Below are 15,783 nucleotides of genomic sequence, written 5' to 3' on the forward strand. Positions count from 1 at the left end.
AGGGGCCACCCAAACCCCGGGTCCCATCTATAAGCCAACCCTGACTTGAGTCACACCTAGGGCCTCCAGCCTGGGACCTGCCCGGCAGGAGAGAGAGAGAGCGAGAGGGCTGGAAGCCAAGGGGCCCCAGGGGGGCCTGATAATTCCTTTCGACCGAAGAGAAGGGCGGGGTCCCAGGGAGCCAGAGCCCACGAGCCATTTATTGCCATGTTTTAAAATTCGTGCAAAATATCTGAAGCCCTGGATAGAGAATACAAAGTGATATTTTTCCAAGAAACATAAAACTAGGAAAAGTGATGGGGGAACATTTTCCCACCGGAACCCCCAACTCCCACCAGGTCCCAAGCAGGGTGTGGCCTCCACCCTGGTCGGCCGAGCGGAGAGACTAAGCTACAATCTGGTCTGGGCAGCAAGGGGGTGGAATCTGCAACATCATCTCAACTACCAACGGGAGGAAACCAGTCAACTGTACAAGTCTATCAACTTTAAAAAAAAGAGAAAAGCTGTAAAAGTCAGGCCCTGTGGGTAGGGAAGCAGACAGATCCCCGGCCAGGGCCGGAGTCCAGAGTGGGTGCCAGGCGGGGCCGCCGCTAATGCAGGCGCTGCAAGCCGTCTGGCCAGAGGCTACCGCAGGTGGGCAGCCTTGGCGAAGGCAGCCGGGGGACAGTTGCCACTATTAATCACCACCCTCGAAGCCCTCTTCCTCTTCCGGTACTGGGTCTGCGTCCCAGCAGGTGATGTCGATCTCTAGGATATATTGGGAGAGGAGACCGCTGGGCAGATCTATCAGTTGTGTGCCCCCCAACCTCTAAGAGCTGTGCCAACTGTGTTTAGTAACACGGCTAGCCCTCAAATCCCATTCTGTCACCAGACTTCCCATCATTCATCCAGAGAAGTACTACCTGGAGGCTTGTTGTAGAATACAGGAGGTGGAGCCTTTGCACACGGCTCTTCTGATTGGGCGAACTCTTCCTCCTGTGATTGACTGAAGTATCCTTCACTGGCCTGTTGGGTGAGAGAGAGAGCAAGGAGAGAGAGGAGAGGAGGAGAGAGAGAGACAGACAGAGAGACAGAGAGAGAGAGAGAGAGCATAGGTCACTAGGCCCACCTGCCAGGACTACAGCTGATCTATCAGGCATGAGCCTGTTTCCCTGGCAACCAAGGATTCCAAGAGTGGTTGCTGGGGAAACACAGATGCCTGCCAGGGAACAAATGCAGAGATGGAAAGGGGAGTGGACAGAGCTGCTTCTCAATGTGCATCTATAAGCCATCAGCCCTCCCTGTTAGTCCTGACTACCGTCCCTCCCACCAGGTTGTCCGTCCCACCTGGGTCCCCTCCTTTTGAGTGGTCTCTCCATTGGTCAGCAGGTGAGGCTCTGGCTCCAGCTCCTGCTCCAGGACCTGGTCTACCTCCTCTAGAGCTGAGGGCATAGTTAGGACCTGGGAGGCACCCAGCGCCCCCCCTTCTCCTTCCTCCTCAGGGTCACAGAAGGTGGCTGGAGGTTCTGGCAGCTCATCAAAATTAAGAAGGTTGGCACAGCCCTCACCCACTGGTGGCTGCGGCTCCTGAGCTGCTTCATCCAGCAGAGGTACCTCTGCCAGGGAGGCCTCAGCACCTGAGGGTGGTGTGGGCACCCTGGGCTCAGCCTGAGGTGCTGAAGCCTCTTTCCCATTGCCAGGCCATAGATCAATGAGGCTGGCAGCGGCAGGGGTGACATTGTTGGCAACAGTGGTGTCAGTAGTGGCAGTGGAGGTCTCAATGGTGTCAGCCACGTGGGCATCAGCTACTGAGGCGGCAGAGGCAGCAGGCTCGGCAGGGGCACCCAGGACAGCCTGCTCTGGGGATTCTGTGCACACGAAGTCCTCCATGGGGCTGCTTGGCACCAGGGGAGGTTCCTGTGCCTGAGGGGGCTCCTCTGAGCAGCCAGCCCAGGCCCCAGGGCTTGCTGCTGCCTTGGCCTCCTTGCTGGTCTCTTCACCATCCAGCCTGGTGGTTGACTCCGGGGCCTCTGTCGCAGGACACATGAAGGACACAATGCAGTCGGTGCCCTTGGGGAAGGATAGATGCCCTGCCCACCCACTGAGGAGTCAGGGAGTTAGGGACTTATGGGGAAGATCTCCCACAGAAGCTTCTTTCCGGCACCAATCCTTTTTAAACCACTGGGTAGCCCAGGGAGGAAGGGCCACATGACCACGTCAGTGATGAGCCAATGAGGTTTAGAGAAGGCAGGGCTGACAGCAACCCCAGAGCTCTTCTCTGCTACAGCCACTTCCTTAGCAGTGTTGTGTTGGTGAGGAGTGGTCCAGTTCCCTTTGTTACTGTGGCAACAGAGACTGATGGAAGGCTAAGACACAGGTGGAACCCTTCTCTCACCTTGAGCTGGAGGGGGTGGTGGAGGTGGGGGTGGAGGCTGCGAGGATGTAACCTCATCCAGGGCCCTCTCAATCTGTTCAGTGACAGGAGTGGAGGCTGTGCTGGAGTCAGAGGGACTCCGGGTGGGAATGGTAGTAGGTGCCATCCTCCGGTGGCTGTCCAGGTGGCTGCCTGTGGAACAAAGGCCCAGGCTAGTCAGTGAGGGTTGGGGAGCCAGGCAGAATCAGGACTATCCACCGTGTCTTGAGTATGGGTGGGGGCGATGAGCTCCCCAGGCCCCTCAGGGGCCAGAATTCTGCTCCAGACCCTGTAAATCAGGCCCCTGGGGGCCAGTGCCCTGCAGGGCCAGGGACAAGTGGCAGGTAGTACCTGCTCTGGGGACAAACACCAGCAGTCAGCAGTCAGGCTGGGGGAGAAAGGGCGAGGGGGCTGCTGGGAAGCGGGGCCCTCCTTACCCCACCCTGCCGAGGCCTGGGGCTGCTACCTACATGGGAGGGAGGAAGAGAGGTTTGGGGTGCGGTGACAGGTGATATAGGGGAAGGGAGTCCGTGGAGGGGAAGAGGAGGAGGAGGAGGAGGAGGAAGGCCCACTGTCCGATGCCTTTATGAAAGGGCAGTGCGGACGACCTGCCGAGACAGACAGACAGACAGAGAAAGAGACAGAGGACAAGAGAGGGTCAGTCTCCCCCACCCCTGCCCCAAGGCCTCACCCCCTCCCAGGGCCAGCCCTACATGTCCAAGCCACCTTCAGCCAGGTTCTACATTCAGCCAAGCTGGGACACAGCCTCAAGCCGTCGGATGCCTCCCACCAGCCGGCACCAGACACACACACGGGCGCACACAGGCCGGCTCTGAGTAGCAGCATGATGAGTATGGCACGGGCGCACACAGGCCGGCTCTGAGTAGCAGCATGATGAGTATGGCACGGGCGCACACAGGCCGGCTCTGAGTAGCAGCATGATGAGTATGGCCCGCCATGCTCCCGGGAACCCAGCACACGACCAAGCACACGGTGGATGCCATTGCTCAGACCAGCAGACAAGAAAGAGAAGGGCGCTTCAAGGGGAGGCAGAAGGTACACAAGGAGAAGCCAAACAGGGGATCCGAGAAGACAGCTGCTCCAAGATGCTCAAACTAAAGGCCAGGGCAAGATCCCACCCTACATGCATCCACAGCCTTCAGGCCAGACCTAGCCCAACCCCGCACGGAAGCTCCCAACAGCAGCCGTGTGTCTGCCCCTACACCAAAGCTGCCCAACTGGGCTTGAGTACTAGCCACTATTCAGCCAATGCCCAACACTGACATTGCCCCACAACCCAGCCCCTGTGGGTGCTACCACCTGGAAAGCCGTGGGCGGAAGCACACCGAAAGGGTCTTGCCTTCTCCAAGGAGTCCTTGGGCAAGGCTTGTTTTCCAAGAAGTCATCCCACAGGGATTTAGGGCCACAGACTGAGGAATACAGATCGGGCAAGGATAGGGCCAAGAACTACCTGGTCGGTGGTTGAAAGGTGAGGGCACGTCACAACTGCCAGCAGAAGCCGATGCAACTCGTTCCTGCTGTCGGAAGAACTCCCGCGGGTTGTCAGGCCGCTGGGCAATAATGGCTGCTGCCTCCTGAGGGCACAAAGAAAGAGTTAGAGAGCTGGGCATGGCTGAGCCAGCCCGTACCCATCTCACTTGCTATCCCCAGCTCTCACCTCCACCTCGGATTCTGACTTCTTCATCTGGGACTCTTCCTCTTCATCTCGCTGGTCACCCTGGAAACCAAAGGGACAATATCTTGAGCATCTCTTCTACAACCCAGCAGGATCTACAACCTATGCAGCCTTCTCTTTTCCTTCAGCCACCTCATTCCCAGATTGGCCAGGCCTTGGGAACCTGCCTCACTCATTCCACATCTAGCCAGACACCCAGGGCCACTTGCTAACTTAAGCCACAGCAAGCACTGGCTGAATATGGCCTGTGGATTGGATCCTGAATTTTAAAGCCATTAAAACAACAACAACAACAACAACAACAACAAAAACTTTTATGTATGCCGGTGCTTTGCTTGCATGCTTATCTGTTCACCACTTGAATGCAGTGTTCCCAGAGGCCAGAAGAGGGTGTCAGATTCCTAGAACTGGAGCCGCAGATGGCTCCCAAATGTGGGTACTGGGAACTGAACCCAGGTCCTCTATAGGAGAAGCAAGTGTTGTTTATTGCTGAGCCATCTCTTCAGCCCCGGACAGCAAGTTTTTAAACCCATATAAATTAAGCTGCTGCTGCCAGATGGTGGTGGCGCACACCATCCCAGCACTCAGGACACAGAGGTAGGTAGATCTCTGAGTTTGAGGACAACCTGGTCTACAGATCGAGTTCCAGGACAGCCAAGGATGCACCGAGAAACTCTATCTCAAAAAGCCAATATTAAAAAAAAAAAAGAAAGAAAAGAAAAAAAAAAGTTGTTTCATATTGACTAAAAATAGAATCTGGTTTCTTATTTTGTCACACTAGGGATTGTACCCAGATCCTCACAGAAGGCAAGCAGGTGCTTTACCAGTGACTACACCCATAGCCCTTTATGTTTTTATTTTGTAACAGGGTCTCATTAAACTGTTAGGCTGACCTTGAATTTACGATTCTCCTGCCTCGCCTGGCTTTTGTTTTTTGAGATGGGGATCTCTCACAGGCCCGAGTATCCAGTTTGTATTCTATCTCTTTTTCTTGTGTGTGTGTATGTGTCCCTTACCAACCACCACCACCCCCCCTCTCTCTCTGTTCACTATAGCCCCCCATTGGGCTATTTCATGACTTAGGTTTTAAGACTGAAACTGAGGACTATAGGTAGGCAGGCCCCTGGCTTGGCTGCATTCCCTCCCTCCATCTGATCTAGTCTTCATCATTCCTCCAACCCCACCCTCTATCTCAGATCCAACTCGCCCACATACACTGCTAGTCGTGGACATAATGTCCTCTGCATGCTACAGTCACAGCGCCTAGAATAGTCATGCCGTTTCCCAATTCCATGCTTTGGCATGGGAGATCAGCCGCCCTCTTCCCACCCCCCAGTGCCTGTCCTACCATCACCCCAGTTTAAGGCTTCTGCTTGGACACTACCTCCAGAGCAAGGCTCATTCAGGTCACTTCCTTCTCTGGGTCCCCACAGGGAGTTCCCAGCAGACACCACAGATGGCACTACCTTGTGTTTCCTGTTTCTGGGGTCACTTCCCTCATCCTCTGTGAGCAACACAGGATAAAGCCCCAAGTCTTTGTGAGTGGCCAGCACAAGGTCAGTATGTGTCTGCTCAATGGAACTCACTAAAGCAAACACCACTTACGTGGCTTCTCCTGCTGTTCAAGGGACAAACTGGGGAGAAGGGGCTGCTGGGCAAGGGGAAGAAGCTAAGTGAAGAACAGAACTCTTTTCTTATAATTGAAATAGGGTCTTACTTTGTAGCACTGGCTGGCCTGGAACTCATGATGTAGGCCAGTCAAAGTCACAGAAGTATGTCTGCATCTTTTTTCCTAGTGTTGGGATTACTGGGATTACAGGCTTGAGCCACCACTCCTGGCTCAGACCCTCTTTGCTTTTGGGCATATAACCTAAAACTTGCCTAGTGTAGTTTCATCAGGTTCCTTTACTTTGTTTCAATCAAAGAAAGGAGCAGAGGCAGGTTGGAGAGACGGCTGAGTGGCTAAAGGATGATGGTTTAAGTTTGGATGCCCAGCAGACACACACTAAGCCCACAGAGCAGCACATGTCTGTGACGCCAGCACTGGAGGTGCAGAGGCAGACCTCTGGGGCTCGATGGCCAGACAGTCTAGCTAAAATGGTAAACACCACGTTCAGAGAGAGAGCCTGTCTCAAAAAACAAGGTGAGCAGCAATAGAGGAAGACACCAGAGGTTAATGTCTGCCTCTCCAAGTGCATGCATAGGTAAACGCACTGTCCACACCACAGACAGACAGACAGACACATTCACACTGTCACACACACACACTCATACACACATTCACACTGTCACACACTCATACACACGCACTCACACACACTGTCACACACAGTTACACACTCATACACACATTCACACTGTCACACACTCATACAAACTCACACTGTCACGCTCACAGTGTCACACACTCATACATACACACTCGCTCACTGTCACACATACACACTGTCACACACTCATAAACATTCACTCACACTGTCACACTCACGCTCTCACTGTCACACACTCATATACACATGCACACTGTCACACACTCACACTGTCACACTCACATGCTGTCACACTCATTCACTCACACTGTCACACTCATACACTCTCACTGTCACACACTCATACACACGCACTCACACACTCACACTGTCACACACTCATAAACATTCACTCATACTGTCACACTCATACACACTCACACACTGTCACACACTCATACACTCGATCACACACACACTCACACTCTCACACGCACACACACTCATACACACTCTCTCTCACACACACACTAATAGAGGAACAGAGCAGCTTATCACCTAGGCTTTCGCTGTGAACAATGTGACCTCTGAACCAAGCGCTGTAGGTAGGAGAGAGCAAGACTCCAGCAATATGGGTTAAGAGCACTGCTGTGCCTAAGTATTTTGACACACTAGAACGTCCTAGAACCCAAGGCAAAGAAGGAACCAAGGGGCTAGAGAAGTAGCTCAGTGCTTAAGAGTACTTGCTGCTCTTGCAGGCACCCAGGTTCGGTTCCCAGCACCCACATAGCGGCTCACAACCATCTGCAACTCCAGTTCCAGGGGATCCATTGTCTTCGGAACTCTGCAGGCACATGGCACACAGGCATACATGCAGGCACAACCCTCACACAGGTAAGAATTCCTGAGATAAGAAAACACTACAGGGTGACAAATTCCATTTCATATGGGACCTTCCTTAAAGGACCTGAAACCAGAAGGTCACCCTAACAGCTGGTTACAGTGTTGCTACATAGTTACTTTCCTGTGAGGTAACTTGAAGCCATGGATGGACTACAAGGTAACAGCAAAAGCTGGCAGCCACTTAGGATGTTGATAATTGGTAAGGAGGAATGCCTAGTTCAGAAGTCATCACACTAGTCCACTTTTGTGTGTGCATGCACACCTTTGAAATTTCTGTAAAACAAAGCTTTTTCAAAAGACCTTGCTATGAATGGGTAAACACAATATAGACCAAGATAGCAGCAATGAAAGAAAGAGGCTTCTCCAGAGACCCTGCATATGTGAGTCGTCCATAAAAGCACTGGCCTGTACTCATTCAGGACCTCTGAGTCACTTTCATTATGTAACCTAATTCTCAAGCCCCCTCCCTAAGTGCAGAGCTCATGACTAATATACCCCAAGTCCCCCAGATGCCAAGGGGGAAGTGGGGGCCAGGGCACTGAGGGGCTAGGTCAAGATTCTCTTCCAGTTTGGAGATAAGCATCTAAAAGAAGTCTGTCTCATCCTCACTGCCCCCCCCACATACACACACACACAAACACCATGTTCCCCCCACGGGTGCTGGGCCCAACACTCTCACGATATTGATATCCATGCCTGCTCCCAGAATACCCAGTACTAGTACTGTCAGAGGGTTACAGATGTCTCTAGAGAACCCCAGAACACATAGACCATCCTCACTTTCCTGGCCAGGCACGAGAGCCCTGGAAAATAACTTACAAAGATAGACTGTTCCTTTAGCCTCCTCTTGGCCTCCTCAGCTTCCAGAGTCTGCTGTTTCCTCCTGGAATGAGGAGCGCCGTCACACCTTCAGGGTGGGCTGGGGTGGGCAGCCCCCGCCTCAGGCCAGACCTCACCTGTGCTCTTCAATCTGCTGCTCCCGCTCTCGGTAACGCCGCTCTCGTTCCTCCTGCTCCTGCCGTTCCTGCTCCATCCGTTCCTGTTCAAACCTGAGCCTGGCGTCCAAGGCTTTCTTCCGCTCCTCCTCCTTCCTCAGCTCTTCCTCCTTCTGCGCCCACACCCACAAGTACCAGTCCTGAGCCCAGACCAGCCTCTGCCCCTCCATTCTACCCCTGCCCAGGCTGGGGAGGTGGCTTTCTGGGAAATGGGGGGAACGAGCCCTGTGTACAGGAGACCAAAGGGTTTGCTCTTTCGGCTGAGAGAGGTCAGAGCTACCCTGAAGGCTCAGGTTCGGATGCTGGGTCGTGAGGCTTAGGGTCAGCATTGCATACCTTGGCCTGCTCCCAAAACTGCTCGCGGTTAATCCGCCTCATCTCCACGGCTGCGTCTGTCTTCTGGTAGGCAGTGCCCTGCAGAGTCAGGTGACCCGACATGAGCACCAAGAGCAGGCTGAACGGCCTCAGTACTCATATGTGCACAGTAAGGACCGAGAGAGACAACTCAGGGACCATGTCACACGGGTGATGTCTTGTTGGGGAATATTATTCTAAATGCTGCATTTGTTTAACTCTGTGTTAACTGTGTTACTTTGCCTGTCTAAAACACCTGATGGTCTAATAAAGAGCTGAACAGCCAATAGCTACGCAGGAGAGAGGAATAGGTGGGGCTGGCAGGCAGAGAGGAGAAATATGAGGAGAAATGTGGGAGAAAGGACTGAGGGATATGGGGATGGAAAGAAAGGAGGAGGACTTCAGGGGCAGCCACACAGCCACCCGCCACCCGCCACCCGCCACCCACCACCCAGCAGCTACACAGCCAGACACAGAGTACAGAGGAAAGAAAAGGTACACAGAAATAGGGAAAGATAAAAGCCCCGAGGCCAAAGATAGATGGGATAATTTAAGTTAAGAAAAGCTGGCCAGAAACAGGCCAAGCTAAGGCCAGGCATTCGTAACTCAGAAAAAGGCTCTGTGTGTGATTTATTTGGGAGCTGGGTGGTGGGTCCCCCCAAAAAGTCAAAAGACTAAACAGCCCAAAGAGTAAAACATCACACAACAGTGTCTGGGCGAGCCCAGCCTGTCCCGGGAGCACACTGACCACCGGCTCAGCATTCTCATCCTCCCGAAGCCGCAGCCGATGCAATACTGGGCTGGAGAGCCGTGCCAGTCCATTGGAGAGCCGCTGCCCGATGGCACCGGCATCGATGTCTTCCACACTGCTGGCATTCACAATTACGTCAACACCCTTCCATAAAAAAGCAGCATTTAGGTGGCATCCAAACTCTCATCACCACCCCCAGCATACAGACCTGGCCCTGCCCCCTTGGTACCCAGTCCCCACACACCTGGAAGAATTCAGCCACCTTAGCCACATGGCTGGCGCAAGCACACTTCCGGGCATCAGGCACATCTTCACCAACCTGCAATGCACCCAGGGAAGAGGGTTCAGCAAGGGACAGGAAGAAGACCTCAGCCTGCAGGCCCAATCGCCTGCAGGCCCAATCGCCCACAGGCCCAGGCTATCTTCCCAGGAACTAGTGGGATTCTCCCCAGCAGTGGCCAGGGGTGGAATGTGACCGCTCTGGGCCTTCCGCTCCCAGCGCCATCCCACAGCTGCATACCCAGTTGATGAGCACATATTTTGGCAGGGCCGCCTGGGAGTCCTTGACGCTGCAGAAGCCATACATCACTTTCTGGTTCTCGAAGTGGCCAGAAAGCTCCTGCAAACCCCCTTCTGGGGAAACCAGGAAGGTGTCAGGGCTCTCCGTGTCCTACACCCTTGACCCTGCAAAGGGCCTAAAACCCCCAGGGTATTTCTATTCTGTGAGCTAAAGGCCCAGGTCTCTGTGTAATGAGGTGAAGGGGTGGACAGGATTCTGGCTTTGCCTCTGAACCCTCCTGGGCCTGACTTGAGATGAGACTGAAAGGCTGGCTGTTCACACATCTGCATTTCTCAGTGATCACACCTCCCATGTCTTACCAGGTACTAGCGCCCAGCAAGGTAAATGAGCTTTCCTTAAGGAACTCTTCTAGCTCTGGAGAAAGCAGCACTGAGCTGGGCCACCCTACCAGGCCCCTTCCCTAGCAGTGTGATACTGGGCAAGTTGCTTTTTCTCACTGTGCCTTCCCAGAAGTCAAACAGGAAACTGCTCCCTCCCTCTACACTCTGAGGAATGCAGGGGACGACAAGAGGAAGGGCACCATCAGACAAGTGTGGGTCTGCTGCATGGAGGCAGGAAGGTGGACTGCAGCCAGGGAGGGGAACAAACCACCCGAGTAGGTGGTAGGAAGGAAAAGGGATGGCTGGAATTCTTACCTCCTGATGCTGCAAGCTTGAGGTCATCGGAGCCATCCTCGTATGTGTACAGAGCCCTGGGGAGAGGGAGGGGTGGCTCACAGAACTGTCAGGTCCTAGGCAGCCAATTTTGGGTGGAGAAGGCATGAGGGAGGAAGAGTGATGGGAAGGGGGGCAGGGCAGAGCAGGACAAGAAGGGGGAAAGCTTTGGTTGTCAGCTGGTTGTGACAACAAGGCCAGGCATCATTTCCGCTGAGCCGGAGACCTGGGTCAAATGGCAGTCAGGGAGTAGTGGGGGAGAAATCTCTGCCTAGTCAGCTCAGCGTCCGGCCTTAGCCCTGGCAGCCCACAACCCAGTGGAGCGGGTGTGCGATGGAGATTCCAAGGCAACGGTTCCTTGGTTACCGTTCCCTGGCGACCATGATTCTCATCCCTCATTGGCCAGAGCCAGGAATCTACCTGGTGCATGCCTTGGTACCCGCTGCCCCTCCCCCTGTTTGGAGGGAGGAGGAGAAGAATCTGGTGCTCAATGCTGGGCATCCCTTGGTAACCATGGCAACCCAGCAATTGGCACAGAAACCAGCCCACCAGAGCTGTATTCTCCTCGAACACAAAGGACCCCAGGGACATCCTCAGACTCAATCTCTCCCTTTCTGAGATGGGGATGAGGTCACTGATCACTCCCAGATTCTAACCCTAAGATCTCCTGGTCTTCTCACTCCTAGGCTGCCTCTGCCCTAGCTGAAGCCTCCTAGGACTGCCATGTAGACTGAGGCTGGCCAGAAAGCTAAACTAATGGCTTCCTTCCCTCCTAGCCTTTTCTGCTCTGTATTCATTCTCGGCAGGCGTCCTATAGCGTCCATTTCATGGGAGGTAATGTAGAGATTCTCCCCACCCGCAGAACCCATCCTGACACAGGCACAGGCCGGGGACACATGGAGAAGAGGAGCTTGGCTCCTGAGATTGAGAAGGTCTCAGACCCTGTCTTAACTCCCATTTCCCATCTGCTAAGTCAGGAGGCTGGGGTGTGTGAGAAGGGGGAAAGGGGAGACGGAGGAAGGGGAGGAGCAGAGAGGAGGACGAAGAGAAGAGGAGGGAGAGAACAGATGAGAGACGGGGGGAAGTGGAGACACAAGAAAATGAAAATGGAGGAAGAGGGGAGGAGGTGGAGAAGGAAACGGGGGGGGGGGGACAAAAAGGAAGAGCGAGGTCTAACCCATCCCCCAGAGGTTGTCAGCCCTAGTCGCTAAGACACCAAGTGGGCCCCCTGCAGCCCCTCCCTTTCCTGGACCCCTCCCTGCTTTTCTCCACAAAGAGACACAGGTGGGCTTGGAGCCCCGGGTGCAACTGCTGCCCCAGCCGCTGCCCCGACAGCTGCCTCCCAGCACAGCTGTCCCACCACCTGTCAGGCTGCCCTAACCCATGGCCAGGAACAAAGAGCCCTCAAAGAGACAGCGTGTCTCCCTCTCTATTCACAGAGGCAGCACCAGGAACCCTGGTTTCTTCCCAGACATGCTCTGAACATCACACCTATCTGTGATAGGCTGTATGTCTCAGCTTCAAGACTCTCCGAGGCCCACCCACCCACCCACCCACCTCCAAGCAGCCCCTCTTCCCTGCTAGGGCCACAGCCCTCCTTCCAACATTCAGTCCCAGCCTTCCGTCACTCAGCTCTGCTCAGCCCACTTTTCAAAAATGACCGTGGTGTTCCTCCTCACACTGAGGCCACACTGGCTCCCGAGTTCAGTTCTGAAGACTACGTCCTGCCCTAACCTGCCTTGTGCTTTATCTGTACACGAAGACCACTGAGGGTGACACTGCCAGCTCCGTGGGCAGCCTCAGCCTGAGTTTCACGCCCCATGACGCTAACACAGACATCTGTTCTAGCCCCAGACCCTGCTGGACAACGTCTCTCTACCATACCACAAGCACCTGGTGACCGGCTGGTGGGAACTGGGAGGCAAGCAAAAAAGTAAACGTGGATGAGGGGACTGTAGATGTGCTCCCCTCGGTAGCATTAAACCCTGGAGACAGTGACTGCCACAGACTGTCATGTCAGTTCTGTGAAGGCAAAACTCTGACTCTGCTAATACCAACTGCTGTCTCCGTCCTGGGTCCAGCTCAAAGTAGCACCACTGTAGGGATTTGTAATGTTGGCACAAACTCTTATCAACCATCTAAGCCACAGGCACGAGACTAGGGCAAGGTGAGAGTGGGACTTCAGCAGCTCCAGGCCTGCTAGGAGTGGAAGGCTGAGGACCAGCATACTGTCAGGGAGCTAGAGCTGGAAAGGCCCTGGAAACCCTGCAGGGGCTGTGCCCAGCCCCCTCTTCTCTCAGAAGCTTCAGAAGAGCAGGAACTTCTCACACAATGAATCATATCGTAACCAGGGTGCTGCTGGCCTTTCCAAATGCACAATCTGACTTCCCCAGTGTTCTGCTTCCAGCGCAAGGCAGTGGTCCTCTGAAGAGACCCTGCCACCTAGGGCTCAGCTTCCCTAAGCTCCACCACACCCACATTCAAAGACAGACACCAAATACTCATGCCCCAACATTTGGACCCAGGACCTCCTCCTGCAGGGCCTGCACTGAACCTTGGGACCTCACTCAGTTCCTGGCTGTGTGATAAGAGCTGGGAAGGATCATGCCATCTTCTGTAAAATGTGATCTTCACACCCTGTTCACAACATGCTGTTAGGCCCTTGGGAGGAAGCAAACATATATGCATTCCAGGGGTGTATATGTGCAGCTGTGTGTGTGTGTCCCACACACCACCCAGATGGGGCTGACGCATGCCAAGGATGCATAACTAACTCCCTTTGGCCACATGGATGTTGCTGGTGGTGAAAGCCCCGGCCTCTGCTGAGCAGGATGCGGGGCAGCAGGAGTTGGATAGGCCCAGCATTGTACTGCCAGTGTCTGCTTCTGAGGGGTTAAGAGATTTGGGGTGCTGCCTACACCCCCCCTAGACTGGGGAGGAAGGCAGGGTTCCAGTCAGTGTTTCTCCTCAGGCAGGGCCATATCCCCAAACCAGCTCTTCCACCAGTCCAAGCAGGCCACTTGCCCAGATTGCCTCCCATGATCTCAGCCCCCCAGGGACAGGGCTGGGACAACAATGTGGGGATTGCCTGCTTGGCCTGTTCAGCCTCTCCTATAACTGACCTGCAAGACACAAGAACTTGTCTCCTGAGTCCATCCCTCTGGGCCTGGCTGCCCGCCAGTGCTGCAGTACCATGGCATGGAGGCCTGGCTATTTTGTTCCCTCCTCCAGGCCCCCTACCTGGCTGCCCTCCCAGAGTGTGGCCAGCCCAACTGGGGTCCTCAGACCAGCCCCAACTCAAGAGGAGCCTACTTTCTGTCTGATGAGGTGAAGAGACCTAAATGCAAAATGGAGATTTGCTCCCTAAGAAGAACACTTGGGGGCTGTGTTCAGAATGGGGCATCAAACCCCTTGGTTTGCCTGACACCCTGGGGCTTCAGCCGCTGAGCAGGTGGTTTAAACCCTCCTCCACCTCAGGGAGGATAACAGCTGGGGAGGGGGAGAGACGCAGGTCCACTCATACCACCCTAATAAGAGGCTGACAGCCCCTGGTAGAGTGAAGAGGCTAGGGTCCCAGAGATCTACTCATCGTGGTATCCCTCAGCGGGGGCTCCCACCATGCTTCCTCCTAGCTGGCCTTCTAGACAAGCTGCCTGGGTCCATGTCCTGGGTCTCTTCCTGCCTAGCTGCCTAGTCCCTAACGATCTCCTCCTTCAGAAGGGGAGAGAAGGGCTCAGCCCTACCTCTCTTCCTCTGCGATCCGGGAGGGATAAAGGAGTCACTTCGTGGTTGCCATGTGGCCGTGCGCCCCTTTCTATCACACCCTAACCTAGATGTGGGGGGAGACAACCCTGAGAAGCCCCTGGTGGGCGGGGCACGCTGGCCCCCGGCCCTCTGCGCTCCTCCCCCGCCCTAGCTTTCCTTTGTGCTGTGGCCGGCCAGGCTGCTCCAGCTCCGCTAGCTCGGTCCCCGCCCCGTCCCCACCCGGTCCTCGCCCGCTCGAAGGTGGCGAAGGTGCCCTTGGCTGGCCCGTGCACACCTGTCCCCCGGGCCCGTGGAGGGAGGCTGGGGGGGAGGGGATGGGCTCCGGCGGGGCCGTAGGACCCCGGGCCCCACCTTTGAGCTCCACATCCGCGTGGCAGGCGTCCGGCTCCCGCGCCCCCAGTGCGCCCAGGGCGGCCTCGGGGCTCCCCGGCTCGCGCGCCCCGCCTGGCCCGACCGGCCCCTCCCCCGGCTCGCACAAAGGCAGCCCCTCCCCGGCTCTCCCGGGCCGTTGCACCATTTCGGGAGATCCCCCTCCCTTCCCGGTGGCAGAGCCTCCGAGAAACAAAGGCGCGGTGGCGGCCTGGGGACAAAGGGCCGGGGGCGGGGCGGGGGCGGGGGCTCACCAGTCGGCCGCGCTTTCCTCCCGGATCACCTCCTCGTACGCCGCCAGCAGCTCCAGGCGGTGGCCGCTGAAGCTCACGCCGGCCATGCTGCGGGCCGGACCGAGACCGAACGGACAGACGCACGGACGGACCGACCGACACCGGAGGGAGGGGATGAGGGAGTCGCCGCGGCCGCCTCAGAGCCTCTGCAGCGCTGAGAGCGAACGAGCCAGCGGCCGGGGGAGGGGAGCCGGCCGGCGGGGGCGGGGGGCGCTGGCTCCGCCCGGCTCACTCCCTCGGCTCGCTCGCTCGGTCCTAGCGCCGCCCAGGCCCGGCCCAGGGGGAGGTCCACCCCCCCTTCCCAGCTTGCCCCGGGGCGCCCCCATGCCCCTTGCCCCGCTGACCTGTACCCGGACCTTAAGCTCCCACTCTGCTCCCAGGGCCAGTCCCATGAACCTGCCTTGTCCTAGTCCCCAACCTAGTAGACACCCTCTCCCTAAATTCTAAACCCACCAAGATTCCAGGCCCAAGTTCACCCCTCTCTGCCTCCCCAGAATAACTGGTCCATTGAGCCCCTTGATTGATTTCACTCCAGCCGAACCTCACCTCATTCCCAGGTCCATCCCACCCTACATTAAACCCATTCTGGTCCTTACCCTGTCCCTGCTCCAATTTAGTTCCCCATCAAGCCAAGCCTGGGTTGTCAATAGCCCATTTCCTCCGTGAGGACCCCTCCTGGTCTACCGTCGTCACTCCCAGGGCCAAAAGCAGTCCTGTCCCAGCTAACACAGCACACCCCCTCTAGCTATGCCAGCCTGTCTGAATCCCGCTCAGACCCCTCTC

General features: G+C 55.8%; 1 protein-coding gene across 2 annotated transcripts; it reads right to left on the bottom strand.

Moving 5' to 3' along the window:
• Nucleotides 1–171: 171 nt before the first annotated feature.
• Nucleotides 172–15,192, bottom strand: Dbn1 (drebrin 1). Of its 2 annotated transcripts, XM_027409787.2 has the most exons (15): nt 14,962–15,192; nt 10,556–10,611; nt 9,861–9,973; nt 9,585–9,659; nt 9,338–9,484; nt 8,572–8,649; nt 8,197–8,348; nt 8,060–8,123; nt 4,071–4,130; nt 3,864–3,987; nt 2,863–3,000; nt 2,375–2,545; nt 1,327–2,009; nt 903–1,005; nt 172–747 (listed from the first exon to the last, which is right to left on the bottom strand). In XM_027409787.2, exons 1-15 carry the CDS (start codon nt 15,045–15,047, stop codon nt 677–679), a joined length of 2,121 nt encoding a protein of 706 aa, XP_027265588.1. In that variant the 5' UTR covers nt 15,048–15,192; the 3' UTR covers nt 172–676. The 2 variants fall into 2 exon arrangements, with proteins under 2 accessions (XP_027265588.1, XP_027265587.1); XM_027409786.2 differs by lacking the exon at nt 2,863–3,000 and having other exon boundaries at nt 14,962–15,189.
• Nucleotides 15,193–15,783: the final 591 nt, after the last annotated feature.

Source organism: Cricetulus griseus, chromosome 3, assembly GCF_003668045.3.
Source record: "Cricetulus griseus strain 17A/GY chromosome 3, alternate assembly CriGri-PICRH-1.0, whole genome shotgun sequence".
Taxonomy (NCBI): Eukaryota; Metazoa; Chordata; class Mammalia; order Rodentia; family Cricetidae; genus Cricetulus; species Cricetulus griseus.

Bases quoted from the DNA above. Each gene is read 5' to 3' on its own strand.
- Dbn1 (XM_027409787.2), bottom strand. From the start codon at position 15,047: ATGGCCGGCGTGAGCTTCAGCGGCCACCGCCTGGAGCTGCTGGCGGCG. The intron at 8,650-9,337 runs GTCAGTGTGCTC...CTGACTCTGCAG, and splicing joins ATGAGAATGCTGAGCCGGTG to GGCACTGCCTACCAGAAGAC. The intron at 2,010-2,374 runs GTGAGAGAAGGG...GTCCTGCGACAG, and splicing joins ACCACCCCCTCCAGCTCAAG to AGGCCCCGGAGTCAACCACC.